Source organism: Brassica napus, chromosome A6, assembly GCF_020379485.1.
Source record: "Brassica napus cultivar Da-Ae chromosome A6, Da-Ae, whole genome shotgun sequence".
Taxonomy (NCBI): Eukaryota; Viridiplantae; Streptophyta; class Magnoliopsida; order Brassicales; family Brassicaceae; genus Brassica; species Brassica napus.
In genome coordinates, this window is record NC_063439.1 from 23,248,282 (window position 1) to 23,264,738 (window position 16,457).

Genomic DNA, 16,457 nt, shown 5'->3' on the forward strand with positions numbered 1-16,457 from the left:
AAATAATATGTCAAAAAATTAATGATAATCAATCTTTATATTTAAGTTTAAAATATATATAAATTTTATAAACAACAAACCGCGCGTAGCGCGGTAAAACCTCTAGTAATGTTAAAAAGACAATTTCAGCTGATAAGTATAAATAAAATTTTCTAGAAAAGTAGAAATATAATTTTGAAATGAAATATAAAAAGAGAAAGAGAAAGGGAAAGGGAAAAGCCAAAGATCGTCAACGCTATCCCCTAGACTATATTTGAGAAGTGATTTTGCCATATCTCTTCTTTACAATCAATTTCACAAAACAAATATGACATGGCTACTGAAATTGATGACATGGCTTCCAGAAAAATATGACATGGATAATTTCATTTAATGTTGATTTATATTTTTGGCAAACTTATCAGAATATGGTAATAATTCATATATTACATTTAATATTGATATTTGTTTTTGGTAAACTTTTTTTTTAAAATATGGTAATAACTCATACATTATCTATAAAATAAATATATTCATATATGATATTTCAAATTTCAAAATATTATTATTTTTGTATAATTATATAATTTGTATTACTAAAGCTTTCAAAATTTTTTACTATTTTTAAAAAATTTAAATATCTAACCGTAAGATCATTAGTTTTTTATATACCTAAAAGTTTTATAAATATTGTTTAGGCTAAATTTTTGATAATTATACAAGATTATATCATTTTATTAATTTTATATAAATTGATTTAATATATATCAAATCTATATTAAATATTAGTAAGAAAGTAGTAAAATTTATAATATTTAATAAAATTTATTTTTAAATATAAATTTGATTTAAAAAATTCATTGCACATAGTGCTGGAAAACAGCTAGTGTGATTATAATTCCAAGGAGGATGCTGGAGATGGCAAGAAGGGAAAAGACAAAGGCGGTGCCAAGAAGAAAAAGAACGAAAGCGAGTACAAGAAAGGGTTAAGACCTGTGTTGTGGTTAACCCCTGACTTCCCTCTTAAGACGGAAGAGGTTCTTCCGCTGCTCGATATATTAACTAATAAGGTCAAAGGCGTGAGGAGGCTCAGAGAGCTCCTTACCACAAAACTTCCCACAGGAACATTCCCTGTCAAGGTAAATTTCTTTTGCCCTGTTGTGGATTTCGTTTCAGACACAATCTTATCGAGTCTTGTCTTGCTTATTGTGCAGAAAGTTTGGTTGCGTTATTGTTTGTAGTATGCCATCTTATTTGTGAGATTCTTAGTGAAGACACGTTTGTTATATAAGAAACAGCCATTTTGCTCTGTTCAGTTAATCAGTGAAGTTGGTTCATGGTTGATCTGAATTGTTTATAAACCAAACTAGGGATGGGCAAAAAAACCGAACCCGAAAATTCAAACTGATATAATCGATTAAAGGGTAAATCTAAACCGAAGTGAACCTGACATAATATCTGAATGGATTTTATTCTCTTGTATTTTGGGTTTTATCAAATCCGAATTCAAATGGATATTAAAAAAAAAACACTTATATTCATGTCCCAAGCTTTTGTTAATGCAAATTGTTTAAAATTTTCAAGTTTGTGAATTTAAATATGTATTTTCGAGTTAGAAATAAGTATTTGGAACACTAAACATGAATTATAACCGGACCCAAATCTAAAACTGGTTTAACTGAATTTTCGATGTGTTACCGAACCCGAGTGAACCCTAACTGACACCAAACCGAACTTTTATATATCCGAATGAGATCTAAATTTGTGCTCCAGAAAACTCAAACCTGAATTGATTCCAAACCGGAACAGATTAGACACCCGAACGCCTAAACCAAACCGAAAAAAAAACATTTTGTTACAACATCTGAAGAAACAAGAAGTGGAGAAGTTCTGTACATAGTGGAAGCGGTGAAGTTACCAGAACCGGTCTTTATTGACACTGAGAAAACCGGACATGACTTTACCACCGGTATTCCTAATACCATCAATGAGGAAACACCAAGTGGAGCCTAAAGCTCCGACGAAGAAGTCAGCTTCTGACGCTATCAAGAAGTTAACAAGAGGATAGTTCGTGCTCATCTCTCTCCCAAGGCTAGCTTCATACTCAGCCATCGAGTTATTACCAACTTGTCTCGCCACTTCCGTGTAATAGAATCTCCACTGACCATACTCTTTACTCCTGTCCACAACTTCCTTCATCTCCGTAGAGAGCCAGATCCTGTTGAGCTCCGGAAACCGTTCTCTGATCCTATCAGCCAAACGCATATACTCTTCTAAAGCTGCGACTCTCATCTCGCAAGCTTTGTCTCCCATACGCACATGCACGCTCAGCATTGGCCTCGGTATCCACGGCTTGTGACTCGACCACACGCTTTCCTCAATCTCCGACCTCTTCTTCTTCTTTCTCCAACCTCCTGCCGAGAGAACAATCTCAGCAGCTTCTTTCCCAAACGCAGCATGTCTAGCAACGTTCATCAAACCGCAAGTGTATTCCGTTTGAAACCTCATCAAGTATCTAACCGCCTGTGCTCTCCACCATCTCCTGTCCATTTTCCTGTGACTGGTGAGTAAGGTTCCGTTGATCTCTGTAGTTGGCCTCATGTAACTCCAAGGCTTACCCCATCTCTTTGGTATATGTCCAGACCAAATCTCCTTGGTGCTGTAGTTTTGTTTCCCTGTAACAGTCCCTCTCTCCCACGCTTCTCTCTTCTTCATTACTTCAAACGCACGTTTCCTACACTCTTTCGATGTTTCCGGTAGGAAGTAGCAAGACCAGCTTCCTCTAGCAGAACCTGCAACCAAACAGAAGATTGATCAAGAAGATGTTGTAGCCTAAGGTGTTGATATCTTTTAAGGACATACCTTTGCAACCATCATGATCTGCTCGGTTATAGTAATTTGAAACAAGAACTCGGTTTTCGTTTATAGCTATTGCGAGAAGACCAGTCATTCCAGCGATCTGAGCTCCTATACCAAAGCCAGGAAGCGTTTCCCAGTCAGCTACAAGGAACTTGAGACTCTTGTCTTCACAGTCCAAAGGATGCTGATGATACCATATCTCTCTTTGCACTCTTCTAGTTAATGGATAGTTATCTTCATCTCCTCCATTGATCTGGAACAAGTGTTTTTATGTGATCATTAGCTTCTTGATGATGACAAAGAATAAGAGGAAAGCATACCCAAGAAGGAAACGTATGATTTGATAGTCTTGTATCCAAGCGCTCTCTAGCTCGTGTCCTCTCCTCACAGTTCTCCAAATGTGGAGCGTTTGGGACATCAGATTTGTTCATCCATAGTTTCTTGAAATAGTCTTCATTGTTTAGTAATAAGTTGTCCCAAGCAGAGACCAAAAGATTCACCTGATCATCATCATTTTCTTCTTCTGGCTCAGCTTTGTTCTTCCATTTCAGTTTCATGTCTATGTCTGCACCCATGTCTGCATATAACACAACAATCTATCATTATATAAAACATACACAACTAGTTACCAAAAATTTCTTGAAACATACTGATGATTTGAGAAGTGGAATTGCAAGGAGGAGAAAAAGAGGAGAAGGAGAAGGCGGCGAGCTCGAAGGTGCCAATGGAAGTGAGAGCAGCTACGAAAAGAGAAGTGAGACAAATTCCACAGAGAAACCCAACCACACAGATTTGACATGGAAATGAGTTTCCAAGCTTTAATGCTTTATCTGAAACCACTCTCTCTAATGACTTCATGCTTATACCACTACTACCTCTTGCTTCCATTAACTTCTTGTTGTTTCTGTCTCTTGTCTCTTACTTCTCTTTGTAACTGAAAAGCTTTTCCCAATACTTTCTTCTTACCTATAAGTTTTCTCAGGAAACTATCACTTTCTTTTATAGCAACACTTGCCAACTATCAACCACACCTCACATGATATTTTCTAACTTTTTCTTTCTTTTCTAAGATAAATATGTATATATTTTGTGGAAAAAAGATAGATCAAGATACTTCCATCAAACTATGCTTGTTTCTTTCTTCATCAAGTGGTCCATTTTTCTAATTTCCTGCAAAATAGATAGTAACAATAATTAAATTAATCATTCTCTATGAACCAGATCAAACCAAGTTTTTTAAAAAAAAGCTGGCTTTAGAATCTAATGAACGTTTCTGAATTTCTCAGTCACTTTTTCTACCTAAACCACTGAGCTGAATAAACACAAATTGATTTAATGGAGAAGATAAAGAAAATTTGAAAGTATAAACTCATGAAACGGATTTGTTGCACTAATTATGGAGATATTAAAGGAGAGAAGAGCATAACTGTTGATCGTATCTGATTTTTTTTTTTTTTAACAATTTTAAACTGTAAAAAATCTGGTTTCTTATGATAAAAAAGGAGATTATGAAAACATGAAATTTCGATACTAGTAAATATGAAAAAAAAGACACTTGGATTATAAAGAAAGAGAGAACAAAATGGCTTTTTTTGACCAAAAAAATGGCTTTTTTTACCAGCTGGTCTGAAAATGAGGAGGGCAGAGAGAGAATTATAACACATTGAAAGGCTAACCCATAGTGCACAGCAAGTGAGAGTTTGATGTGAGCGAGGTTGGGTTATTAAATTATAGATCATCACACTGTTTGAAGTTTGATTACTTTTATTTCGTTTTTATTATACTTTGATGTTTGGTGAAGCAATTAATTCCTATGGTGTGCTTGGAAAAGTAGATGTGACTTGAATTAAAAGTTTAGTATAAAACACGGGATGATAATGACAATCGTATGATATATATGTGTTTAATTTTTATTGGTATACACAAATTCAATCATGCGAACATTGTTACACAATTACTAATATCTTTATGTCTGGTTTCTTTTATAAATGAAGCTTCAAGAACTTAATATATACCATTATCTCTTATGAACAGAAAACATACCCAGTTGGGCAAAGGTATGATGTAATAATATAATATCCATCCATCATCATTATCATTATCATCATCATCATCATCAACATTATCATTGTCATTATCACTATCATTATCATTATCATCAATAACATGATACATCATCATGATCATTTCAGTTAATGTATTCTTCACGTCACTACTAAAACCTAAAGTGTCTTTTTCAAATGATAGCTGGCGATTTATGGATAATTTGCTACAGAGTTTATAGGTATAGCTAAACCGGGCTGAACCAAGAAATTAACCTGGTGACGGTCTATAGGAAGCTCTCGTACCCGGATAACGGTTCTCTCTCTTTCCGCGGGAGCAAGATGAGTCCCGACTGCAAAAAATAAAAATAAAAGTTGAGAAAGATGACCAATCAACAAAAAGGATCAACCGCATCCTACCTATAAAATTCCATCGATAAAAAGATCCAGAAAGCATCATAAAAATGTATCTCTCCTGCCATTTTTTTTGGTTAAAAACCGACCCTTTCCGATCACTTTTTGGAAGCTCCTCTACAATTGGCAAGCCGCTACGAGGTCGAAGATGAAATTGCCCCTCTCCTCCATTAAGAGGAGCCAGATGATACACGTACAAGACCCCATTGATACCAAAAGACAAATATTCCAAATCATCTAGGTTTTGAACAGCTATGAGGATTCTCCAAACCGGAAGGCTTAGCTGAGAAGACGAAATTTCAAAAAGGCTGCATAAACCAGCAATCCGTGCAGGAATCACTCCCCGGAAGCCAGAGTCAAAGAAAGCTTTGTAGACGGCGATCTCCCCTGTGATGTAGCTAGAAGTACGTTCCTCCGAAGTAGAGATCCTGAGGGTAACAAAACGAGGAAGCGAGTACTTATTCCGCCACTCAGCCAGCTTGTACTCACTAACCGATGAGGCAGGACCCACTAATGGGGGAGCTGCGTAAACACAAGACATGGGTAGGGGAGCTACAGATCGCAATCAGATCCTTCGCATGGCTCCGAGGAGCTGTCAGATCGGGAAACTGGAGAATCCATCATTCTCTTCAACCTGACCATATCAGCCTCTGCGGGGACAAATGAAGTGGAACGCTTAGACATGGATCTAATAGTTCCTATCCAACAGATCGCGACAATGAGAAAGCTAATCCGCAAAAACTTAACAAACAAAGAAATCCGAAGAACTAGAAGAAGGGCAAGAGAAAAAGTTACCTGAATCTGAGATATCGATGGCGAATGAGCAAGGAATTAAAAAGGAAAAAGGAAAGTGAAAATCTATAGAGCAGGAGCCGTTGGGAAGATTTCCAAAGAAGCCGTGTATCTAATAACTTCCGGATTTCGACGGAGATTCAAAATTCAAATCAATTTCCTTATTGGCGAAAGGGGTGATCTCAGCAGATCCCCCTTCATTTAAAGGAGAAAATCTCCTAAAAACGGGGGAAACTTCAACGGAAATTGTCCTACGTACCAGACCTGGAAAATCCATGAAGTCACAAACTTGACCAAGAACCTCAGAATAGACAAGGAAGCAACATGTCCGTTAAAGCATCTAGTACCAGCTTCAAGACTTGCCTCTACGCATCAAACATTCAGGCCTCCTCTTCGGAAATCATCAGAGCTCCAGGCTCCGCTGTCTCCAAGACACCATCAGAAGCCCCGAGCTTCTCCATCTTCAACAAGAGATCAATAGCTCAAGAAAACAACGCCAGGCCCCGGTCTGGTATAAGGGAACCGGTCCTCCCCGGGGTCATAGTGTGGCTTCGGCCTGAGTGGAGCCCGGGATCGCAAGATTATTGGAGCGATGTCCTGCCTAAGGGTAGCCTGCTGAGAATGAGCAATTCTGGTTGACTTGAGTGCACAGGTTATTCCCCGAGTTCAATGACGAAATCGAGCATTAAAGGGCAAACTGTTGGGAAAAAATACTCATGTATTGAATTTCTCCAAACCCCAGGCATGACCCGGCCTCTGGGTCCCCGCTAGGAGGCACCCCGAGTCTCCGCTATGAAGTACTCCGTGTCTGGTCCCAGGGACCGCCCTATTCCCCCGAGAAATTGAAAACTTTCGATAACAAGAACCTTTCCTATTTCCGAATATGGAAGAGTTCCACTTGCTCAAACCGACTAAGGCCCACCTTAAGAATACTATATAAAGGGAACCTAAACCCTAGACCTAGGGATCGACACTTCGAGACTTAGAGATTAGAGCTAGGTGGCTAGAACTAGGCCGTTCATACTCAAAACTGTTGTAGTTCCAGCTCTTTGATCTAATAAAACGTCTCTTTCTACCTTATCATTTGCAAATCTATACGAATTCAAAGCCTTGACCATCGTTATGTGGTACTCACAAAGATCCTACACAAAAATCCCCTAACACATGAGATCAAATTCTTCAAACAAGTCTGAAGGTAAAGCCTTGTATAGAAATATCACCATCTCTCTCTCAATTTCAAAATTTAGGTTTATAATATAAAAAATATATATATATATATATATATATAATAATGATAATAACAATAATAATAATAATAATAATAATAATAATAATAATAATAAACAATATAGTCAGAAATAGAAAAAATAGGAAAAGAATTCGAATAGGACTTGGTGGCTACAACCATTAAGGCTTGATTCATAAGAATTTTATAGGTAAAGAATTTGAACAGAACTTGGTGGCAACAACCATAAGGTTTGCTTCACAAAAATCCTAGGATATAGGTCAAAAAGAGGTGAACAGGATTTGTTGGCTAAAACCATTAAAGCTTGATTCATGGAAGCCTATCCAACCTTGTCAATGATCTTGCAATAAAGCAGACTTTGACTGAGGGAGAAATTAGTAGAGAGAGATAGGAAAGGAATTAATGTTTACCTGCAGGTCCAAATACTTGTTTGAGCATCCTTGCATCATGTGATCGATACACCCAAGTAAAGCCTACATTTTTATTTATGTAAGAAATGAGGTTGGTTGAGGGGATTGTCAGACATGATTTGCTAAGTTGTTGACTAGGTGCACTTGGTTGCTAGAATAGGATATTGTATAATGTGCTTCTGAGACTATGAATGCCTGAAGTGATGATTATGAGTTTTAAATCTGTGAGTTCCTGATGTTTTCAAAACCTCTTTCAGAGAGACTGCATTATGTTTTGTTTGAGGACAAGCAAAATGATAAGTCTGGGGGAGCTGATAGACCATGAATTTGACCTACTTTTACCCATGGCTTATAAGTTTTTTACTACTATTTACTATATTCTTGAGTCTATTTAGTATATTTACTGGTTCAGAAGTGATTTGGAATAAAGTGATAATTTTGAAGCATTTTGGAGATAAAAAAAGAAAACATCCGAGCTGGCCATCGAGCACGACCATCAGTAGATATTGAAGAGGAATAATCGATCAACAACGAGTGCACAAAATCCCGTTTGGCCCAAGCCAACTTAACGCCGAAGACTTCACCAAATTACAAAATTACCCCTGACGAGTTTTAACCTAATACTTATAGTTTGCAAACATGTTAGAGGGAAAGAGTGCTTTCTTGTTCCCTTTTTCCACAGCAAAAGATTTTAAGGTTTTTCTAGGATTTTAGAATAGTCGGAGAGAAGATCCAGAGAGATTTTTGATAGGAAATCCATTGATTCTTCTTATTAATTCTATGCAGTTTTATTATCTATTCCTTGTTGTTATGAATTGCTTAGCTATATCTGAGTAGTTCTATTGCTAGGTTTAAGGTTCAAATATGTTATGAAGGATTAACTTCAACTATATATTGCTAAGTTGTGATATTCATCATTAGGATTGTCACTAATGCATGTTTCTAAATTAGCTACTTAGAACTTGCCCTAGGAGTTGTAGACACAAGTGATAACTTGCATCTCACCTTGAATCCGACCTAACTGAGCTAGAATTGTTAGAGTAAGACGAAAGATGATCTAGGAAGCCTAGTGAGCATAATTCAACCCGTGCGTAAAGCTTGACTTAAAGCTCGTCGATCAATATTCCTACAGAATAATCGACCGACAGCGAGATAAGTGCATCGATCGATATTCCTCTAGAATCATCGATCGACACTAAAGTCGTGTCAATAGACAAACCTAGAAAACGAACGCCGATCAGTTTGTTGTTTAAGAGCTTGGCTCTATAATACCATGCATACAACTAATAAGCATCTATAGGATTATAATCTTGATTACCTGAATAGAAACCCTAAGTAAGGGTTATTGGTTGTTGTATTTTAATGCATTTGAAAATCGGAACTAAATCTAGTGTTATTGGTTCTATGATTTTCAAATATGTATTAAATTCATATGTTATTGGTTTAATGATTCATAAATTCCATATCAAATCAAGTGTTATTCAATTGTACTGATTTACTAATAAATTTGATTCTATAATGAATTTGAATGGATTTGTTTGGATTTTTTTGTTAAAAATACAAAGACTCAAATCCAAGGAAAAACCTCCTGATTTGTAAATACTAATCCGAAAAAATAAAATAACATTTGATTTGATATAGAATTTATGAATCATTAAACCAATAACACATGATTTTAATACAAATTTGAAAATCATAGAACCAATAACTCTAGATTTAGTTCAGATTTTCAAATCCATTAAAATACAACAACCAATAACCCCCACTAAATCTAGCTATTTCATTTAATTATCTTAAACCACAATCAATCAACCGAGCAACTACCTTGCTCACAACTTGTTATTTGCTTTAATCATAATCAACCTAGCTTAATCACCCTGATTAGATCTATTAGGTTCCCTAGCTCCTTGTAGATTCGATCCCTAAGTATTACAACTGAACCTCTTATTTGAGAGAGTAATTCACTCTTTATGGTAATTTGAATGAGATCACCGGACCAGATCTTATCAGACTGAAGCCATTCACGACACTTGTATCCCACAAATGTAGTTTAATCCTAAGACCTGACATACCACGAGAACTGTATGCTCGAATGTCTCCTCCTCTTTTTCTTCTTTCTCAAACGACATGGAATGAAGACGTATGTGAAGCTTTTACCATTTTTATTTTTAATTTTTATATGAAAAATAATAAATTCCAATATTTTTTTCTGTTAATTTATGCATTTGTACAAAAAAAGAGACATATATAAATATTTGTTTGATTTGAATTCGGTAACATAGGACACCTTATTATGCCAAAACACCAGCAACAATTTATTAAAACTTTTATTTTTTCCTATGACAAAGGCATAGTATTATTATAAATATTATTCGAGTTTCAATGAAGATAATTATTCAGCGAGTAGCAGGAGGAGGAATACGAGGGCAGAGCGGCGGATGACAATGGCATACCTTTGGCCTTCCGCCAAAACCAAGTTCACAAGCACCTCGCCCTTTTTTATGCCTTTTGACACATTCGGCTTTACAGATATTGTCATCACATGTATTTTCTTTGTTTCGTATAAGTTCACCACATATTTTGTAGGGCAATTGCACTTGATATACACGATTGAAACATTATTTAGCTAACTGAACAATGCACTGTTGATAAAATTATAATCCCAAACTTTACCCCTATTTCTAGCACTACACTACTTCTGACAGTTGTATTTGCACATCATATTTTTGTTTTAAGAAATTATTTAATTTTCCTCCCTTTCCTCTCTCTTATGGATTTAAAGACGGAAAAAATCAGAAACTCTAAATATTTGTTGAAACTCGTTGCTCCGCCACATTGCATCATCTCCTCACGTCCTTTCTCCGCCATCACCTCTTGCGCTTGCCACCAACGCGTCTCCTTGTTCGGTTCGGCCACCGCGACTTAATTTCATAATTTTTACCCTAAATTACCTCAATTTTTTTCAAACAGATGAGAAGAGTCCAAGAAGATACAAGAGAGAATTTCAGTCGATGCTTGAAGGTTGCGAGGAGGAGGATAAAGAAGCCATAACTGAGGAAAGAGGCCAAACCGGTGTAGCTGAGAAAAAGTGATGGTTAAGCATTAACCAAGTCAAAGCCTTGGAGAAAAACTTTGAGTTAGAGAACAAACTTGAGCCTGAGAGGAAAGTGAAGTTAGCTCAAGAACTTGGTTTTCAACCTCGTCAAGTAGCTGTTTGGTTCTAGAACCACCGTGCACGGTGGAAGACAAAAGAGCCCGAGAAAGATTACGGTGTTCTTAAAACCCAATACGATTCTCTTCGTAATAACTTCGATTCCCTCCTCCGTGACAATGAATCTCTTCTTCAAGAGGTAACAAAAATTCAAACTTTTTTCTGCATAAAGATTAAAACTATATGTTTGATGATTGAAACTTTATGCTTAAAGATTGAAACTTTATGTTGAAGACTGAAACGTTTTGATGCAGATTAGTAAACTGAAATCTAAGCTTAACGGAGAAGAAGAAGAGGAGGAAGAGAACAACGCCATGATGATGGAGAGTGAATTGTCGGTCAAGGAGGAAGAAGTTTTGTTGCCCAGGGGAAAACGAGTAACGCGCCACTGCGCCAGAGCTTCCTACCGGAGTTCATCTCTGACGCGCCGTCGTCGAAGTCGTCGGTGAAGTTAGCAACGGCGGAGGCGGAGCTGAAGCATTGTTTGAGTTTGGAGAGGCCGTCGGCTTGGTCTCCGACGTGGCAACCCGTGAGTTTCTAGAAAGTTTCCCACGAGCATCGAGTGGCGTTTAGGAAGCAATAAGTTACACAAGCCAAGCATTTTCTCTCCTCCCAAGCTTTGTCATCTTCGTGTTTGGATGGAGACTTTCCAACGTCGTCGGTCTCCCACCCACCCCTTTCCTTCGGAATCTGAGAGGCGTGACGGAACAGATGCGGGTCCGTATTGTTTGTGGCGTTTCTCTCAATCTGGGTATCGGTGGGGATTCTGGTGCGGTGGTTCCATATGACAGCTCCAGTGCCCTTGTGGCTCGTCGGTTATGGCAGTGGTTCTCACTGTTAGAGGGTGACGGTGACGCCGTCGAAGACTCTGCTAGTTAGCGATCGGAGTGTTAGGGTTTTTCCGATTGATGTGAGATCTTAGTTTGTCGATGGCGGTTCTCCGGGACCTGCATCCTCCAGTGCGACCTACGATCATGACAGGTGGATTGATGAGAGGCGCATAGATCCTCGGTGCAAGAAGACGAGCTCCAATCACAGCTACGGCAGCTAGGTGCGGTCGGCTATCAATCAGTTATCAATGAATTTGGTAATTTTGTTGAAGGTTCACAAGGATTTTGGTTGATTTGGGTGTTTGGTATCTGTTGGTTTTAATTTTGTGTTCTATATTTTATTCTGGATTTATCTTGTTGTTTATCTTGTTCTTTGTTAGTTTGATTCCTTGTGGTAGGGCTGTAGTTTCTAGGAAACTTTTATTTCGCCGGTTTTCTTTCCGGTGACAATAATATATGGTCAGTCGGCTTAATGTTTCGATCCATTGTATCCCTACCTTTGTATCTTGCTTTGGTTAGAAAGACAGTATTTAAAAAAAAAAATATTTATCCTTTCTCCAAATGCCATAAGAGTAAGTTAAAGATTTCATCTTCGTAAATTTGTGGGTAATTTTATTCCTTGTTTTTCTTTTTCCTTTTGATCGACCACACATGTATTAACCGACACAAAGCCTATTGCAGACCTATCTATCCTACCCTATCACTGCAGGCTATATACAGCACAAGTGAAGTTCCCCGGGTCAGGTGAGTCTTTTCGCCTCTGTTTCTCTCTCCAACTATCTAAATATATTTTCTGTTGCATGATCTACTAATTAACTTATGTTTTGTGTATTTCTAGCCAATTTGGCCTATTTTGTAACGTTTTGCAATTGTTTTTTCTCCTGTTATTATAATAATTAAACATAACTTTTGTAAGACATATGTTTGGAGTTTTTTCTGCATATTTATATTTTTTTTTTAAAACTGAAAGTCTAAATATCTTCTTTTCTAATCATTGATTATTTTTGGAAAATCATTAAACTCAATAATATAGAATTAAACATATAATCTACGTAGGTATAAAATAAATGGCATCAAATAAAATTAATTTTTGAATGATAATAGGGAAATTGCCTAAACTATCACATTTCTAATATCATTTTTTCATGTTTACCTTAACAACTTTTACCCGTACTTTAAAATTGGTAAAAAAACACTTACAACCCTAGGGTTAACTAATTTAGATTTATGGTTTAGAGTTTAGAAGTGGTATAAAGTTTTGGAATGTGGAATTTAGGATTCTCATAAATACATAAATAAATACTTAAAATTGTATTTAAAAAAAAATAGTTTCAAAAAGAAAATTTGAAAAAACTAATTTCGACAAAAAATCAAAAACAAAATTTATAAACAAGTCCGAATTTGAAAACATATAATCCAAAAATTAATTTTTATATTTTTATTTATACAGTTATTTATTATATATATAAAGCAAGGGTAAAAGAGATTTTTTCCTTCTTCAATGAAGAACATATTTGTGAAAATGGTTATTTAGTAAAAGTAACATGAATAATAGTATCAACAATATGGTAAACATGAAAATTCCTCCATTATTATATAATATATTAATAAAACTGTAAATGTAAATACAAACCGTGGAGAAGAATTGTGAGCATAATGAAACTAATAAACCAAGGTTTGAAAGCAATTTTCATCTTAGATAATGAAATAATGATGTTTTAAAAATTAGAATACAGAGAAATACATTTATAGATGAATCACAAAGTGAAACATCTCTAATTTAAGCTATACATCTTTTCAAATTCCGATACAAAAGGATCTAGTTTGACTAAAAATCGATCTTACAATATCTGGCTATTTATTTACTTAATAAAAAGGCCAATTTAGGTGAATAACCAAAACAGAGAAGATAATTAGGTGATCATGCATTATTTTTATTTATTTGCAAAACCATGTATAAAGATATGGTGATTTTACGGTTCTGTCCAAAATTGAATATATGGCTACAAAGTAATGCATGTGGTAACGAATAGTAATTTTTAGACTTAGATGTTACTCATCAAATATGTGGTTCTTGATGGCCTTGTCTTCATTCTTATTTAAATACGTGCGTTTTCTATATTTTTTTAATTTTGACTTCCACTTGTTGCAGGGAAAGGGAAAGGGCAAGGTTAGTCGGTCAACTTTTTTGGTCCCGGCGTTGATTGGGTTGCAAAACACCTCCCAAAAAAAATCTTAAGCCGGCAAAAGAAGAGACATAGACTCATCAGTGAACAATGGCGTCTAGAAGCAGTATGCATTAATTTTTTGTGTAAATAGTGGGATCTGATTAACAGATCTGAATTTGAGATTTAAAAATTAGAAAATCAAGATCTATGAAAATCGTTATACGAACCTAAATCATACACACACGAAAAAAGAGAGATGAAGATGAAAATGAAAAACTAGTTTCATATCGTTAAAAAAGTTGGAAAACAATATTGCAGGAAGAAAGAGTATAAGGAAGAAGGTGCTTTTGTAGAAACTAAAACCACTAAAAGATAGAAAAAGAAACAGTAAAAGAAATACGGAAAAGAGATTTGTATATAGACATATATATCAGGATTATGGATTAATATAGGGGTAGATATGGAATTAAAATTGTCAAATAGTATCATGATCATTTACCTAATTTAAGTATCTTTTATGGTCATCCAGCGCAAAAACCCTAATAAAAATTAACTCAATTATACTTAACTTTATTTAAAATATTTTTGATATGCATAAACAATCCAATTCGATTAAATCACATAATCAGAATTTATATAATGTATATTTAGAAAATAAACATAAAGATAAATGAAAAATGACAATCTAACAATATTAAAAATTGGATATACTCAACTCTTAGCCTATCCACATCAGCTCAAATAATTAACCTATCACAAAGCTTTAAATTGCCACATCATCTTAAAGAACTATCATCAAATCTGACGAGAGAAAAAAAAACAAAGAAATTATAACCTAATTGTGACTCTTCTTCTGCTCATACATACGTAACGCTTTGCTTCTGACGACCATCTCTCAGCCAGACCCTTCATTTATAATATCTTTTCATCTCCCACACCTTCCCATTCTCTTAAATGTAACACGTATAAAGTAGCCTAATTGTAGACTGATTCAATTCCATTATCTATTTATCTACACCTCTGTCTTATAAACATGAGTTTTCAACTCGAAAAGCTAAGAGGACACTGGAGAAATACTGCGGATGATTGGTATGATATAGTGATCACTCATCTACTTATTAATTACTGTAGTTTTTGGATCTGCGTGTAAAACATATTCTTTCTCCAGTATGAGAATCATCGAGTCAGAGGTAACCAAACCAGAAGCTGAGCCAAACGCGCAAGTATTTTTTAGTAAGGAGTGCATGAGGTAAGCCACAAACACAAGATCAAAATGATAAGATATTTGAATGAGTTAAATTCAGCGCTATATTTTTTGAGGAGTTTACTGAATTTTTTTGATTTGTCAATTGTTTTACAGTCCAAAGGATCCCATCCCATGTCAACTCTTTTATTAGTGATGCCACAACAATCTCCTCTTTCTTACAAGAGCGTGATCGATACCTTCTCGGCTTCTCCATTTTATTTAGCCGTATACGATTGGGAATCCAAGTCTTAGTTGATCATATTACAGATTTATTTAGGCCATAAGACTCATTTACCTCCTTTTTACATCGCTTCCTTTTCTTTCTTATTCTGTTGCAGTACAGAAACCCACGATCTCCACATTTTTTTAAGGGTTTGGAATAGCTGATGAAAATCCATTCGTATAGAGACGCAATTTGTGTTCTATTCTACAAAATCAGATTCTCTTGGTATGTACTATATAGTCCCCTGTTTCTTACCAAGCGTACTTACTCTATTACATTTTTCGTTCTGTGTTAGAATGACAAAGTATGATTTGGTTTCCGAATGAGGGATCACGACCAAACTCCCAGGAAGCTAGGGATTTTGAAGTGTCCTCTAAATTAGTTGAAAGCTATCAGCTTTGCTCTGCAAAACTATGGCGTCTACTGAAGGTATGACTTCGTAAACGCTGGTTTATGAATTTTTCTGATTTTTGAATTGAGATATATATTTTGTCTGTGGTTAATTTTAATGTTGTAGACTGTTTCTCCCAAATCGTTCTACTTGATGGATTCAAATTGAATATTTGATTTCAATTTTAAAACTCACTCATCTTTTAGGTCTCACAAGAAGATGACGTTTTACAGCAGCAATCTAAATCACTTTCATTTATTTCCGAAGATATTCGTATGAGAAGTTTCTTTCTGGTAGTTCTCTAATATTAATGCGTCGGTTGTAATCTGATCAATGACTCATTGAAGACATTAAGTAACAGTAACCAGTTGTTCTGTTTGATAGTCAGAGTTATTGGTCATAATAGATACATTTACATCCAGATCAGAGCGCAGAAAGTAGGGATTCAGTTGAATCTTCCTTGCCATCACACGAGCAGCAGTGTCAATTAAGGGTATGACTGGTTTTCCCCCTACCACCCGCAAACGCAGCTTTTGCGGTTGGTAGCGGTTATTGACGTTTCGCAACAATCGCTCAAACCGCTCCAAACCGCTCCAAACCGCTCTAAATCGCTCTGAACCTCATAAATTCAAAGCTGGTTCCAGCT

At 35.9% G+C, this 16,457-nt stretch overlaps 1 protein-coding gene, 1 long non-coding RNA gene and 1 pseudogene across 7 annotated transcripts; 2 read left to right on the plus strand and 1 right to left on the minus strand.

Moving 5' to 3' along the window:
• Nucleotides 1-1,698: 1,698 nt before the first annotated feature.
• Nucleotides 1,699-5,103, minus strand: LOC106348793. 5 transcript variants are annotated; one of them, XM_013788605.3, is made up of 6 exons: nucleotides 4,457-5,103; nucleotides 3,489-4,008; nucleotides 3,159-3,403; nucleotides 2,842-3,091; nucleotides 1,898-2,771; nucleotides 1,699-1,805 (listed from the first exon to the last, which is right to left on the minus strand). In XM_013788605.3, exons 2-6 carry the CDS (start codon nucleotides 3,724-3,726, stop codon nucleotides 1,790-1,792), a joined length of 1,623 nt encoding a protein of 540 aa, XP_013644059.2. In that variant the 5' UTR covers nucleotides 3,727-4,008; nucleotides 4,457-5,103; the 3' UTR covers nucleotides 1,699-1,789. The 5 variants fall into 5 exon arrangements, with proteins under 5 accessions (XP_013644059.2, XP_013644057.2, XP_013644058.2 ...); XM_013788603.3 differs by having other exon boundaries at nucleotides 3,159-3,415; XM_013788604.3 differs by having other exon boundaries at nucleotides 1,699-2,771; nucleotides 3,159-3,415.
• Nucleotides 5,104-10,558: 5,455 nt separating this feature from the next.
• On the plus strand, nucleotides 10,559-12,266 carry LOC106421069 (annotated as a pseudogene).
• A 407-nt stretch (nucleotides 12,267-12,673) lies between these two features.
• On the plus strand, nucleotides 12,674-16,230 carry LOC125575921. Of its 2 annotated transcripts, XR_007314468.1 has the most exons (4): nucleotides 12,674-15,200; nucleotides 15,312-15,645; nucleotides 15,716-15,849; nucleotides 16,018-16,230. It is a non-coding gene; the product is annotated as an uncharacterized LOC125575921 (long non-coding RNA). The 2 variants fall into 2 exon arrangements; XR_007314467.1 differs by having other exon boundaries at nucleotides 12,674-15,645.
• Nucleotides 16,231-16,457: the final 227 nt, after the last annotated feature.

Coding starts and splice junctions, on each gene's coding strand:
- LOC106348793 (XM_013788603.3), bottom strand. CDS start 3,726: ATGGAAGCAAGAGGTAGTAGTGGTATAAGCATGAAGTCATTAGAGAGA. Junction 3,092..3,158: donor ATCATACGTTTCCTTCTTGG/GTATGCTTTCCT, acceptor CACTTGTTCCAG/ATCAATGGAGGAGATGAAGA. Junction 2,772..2,841: donor AGATCATGATGGTTGCAAAG/GTATGTCCTTAA, acceptor GTTTGGTTGCAG/GTTCTGCTAGAGGAAGCTGG.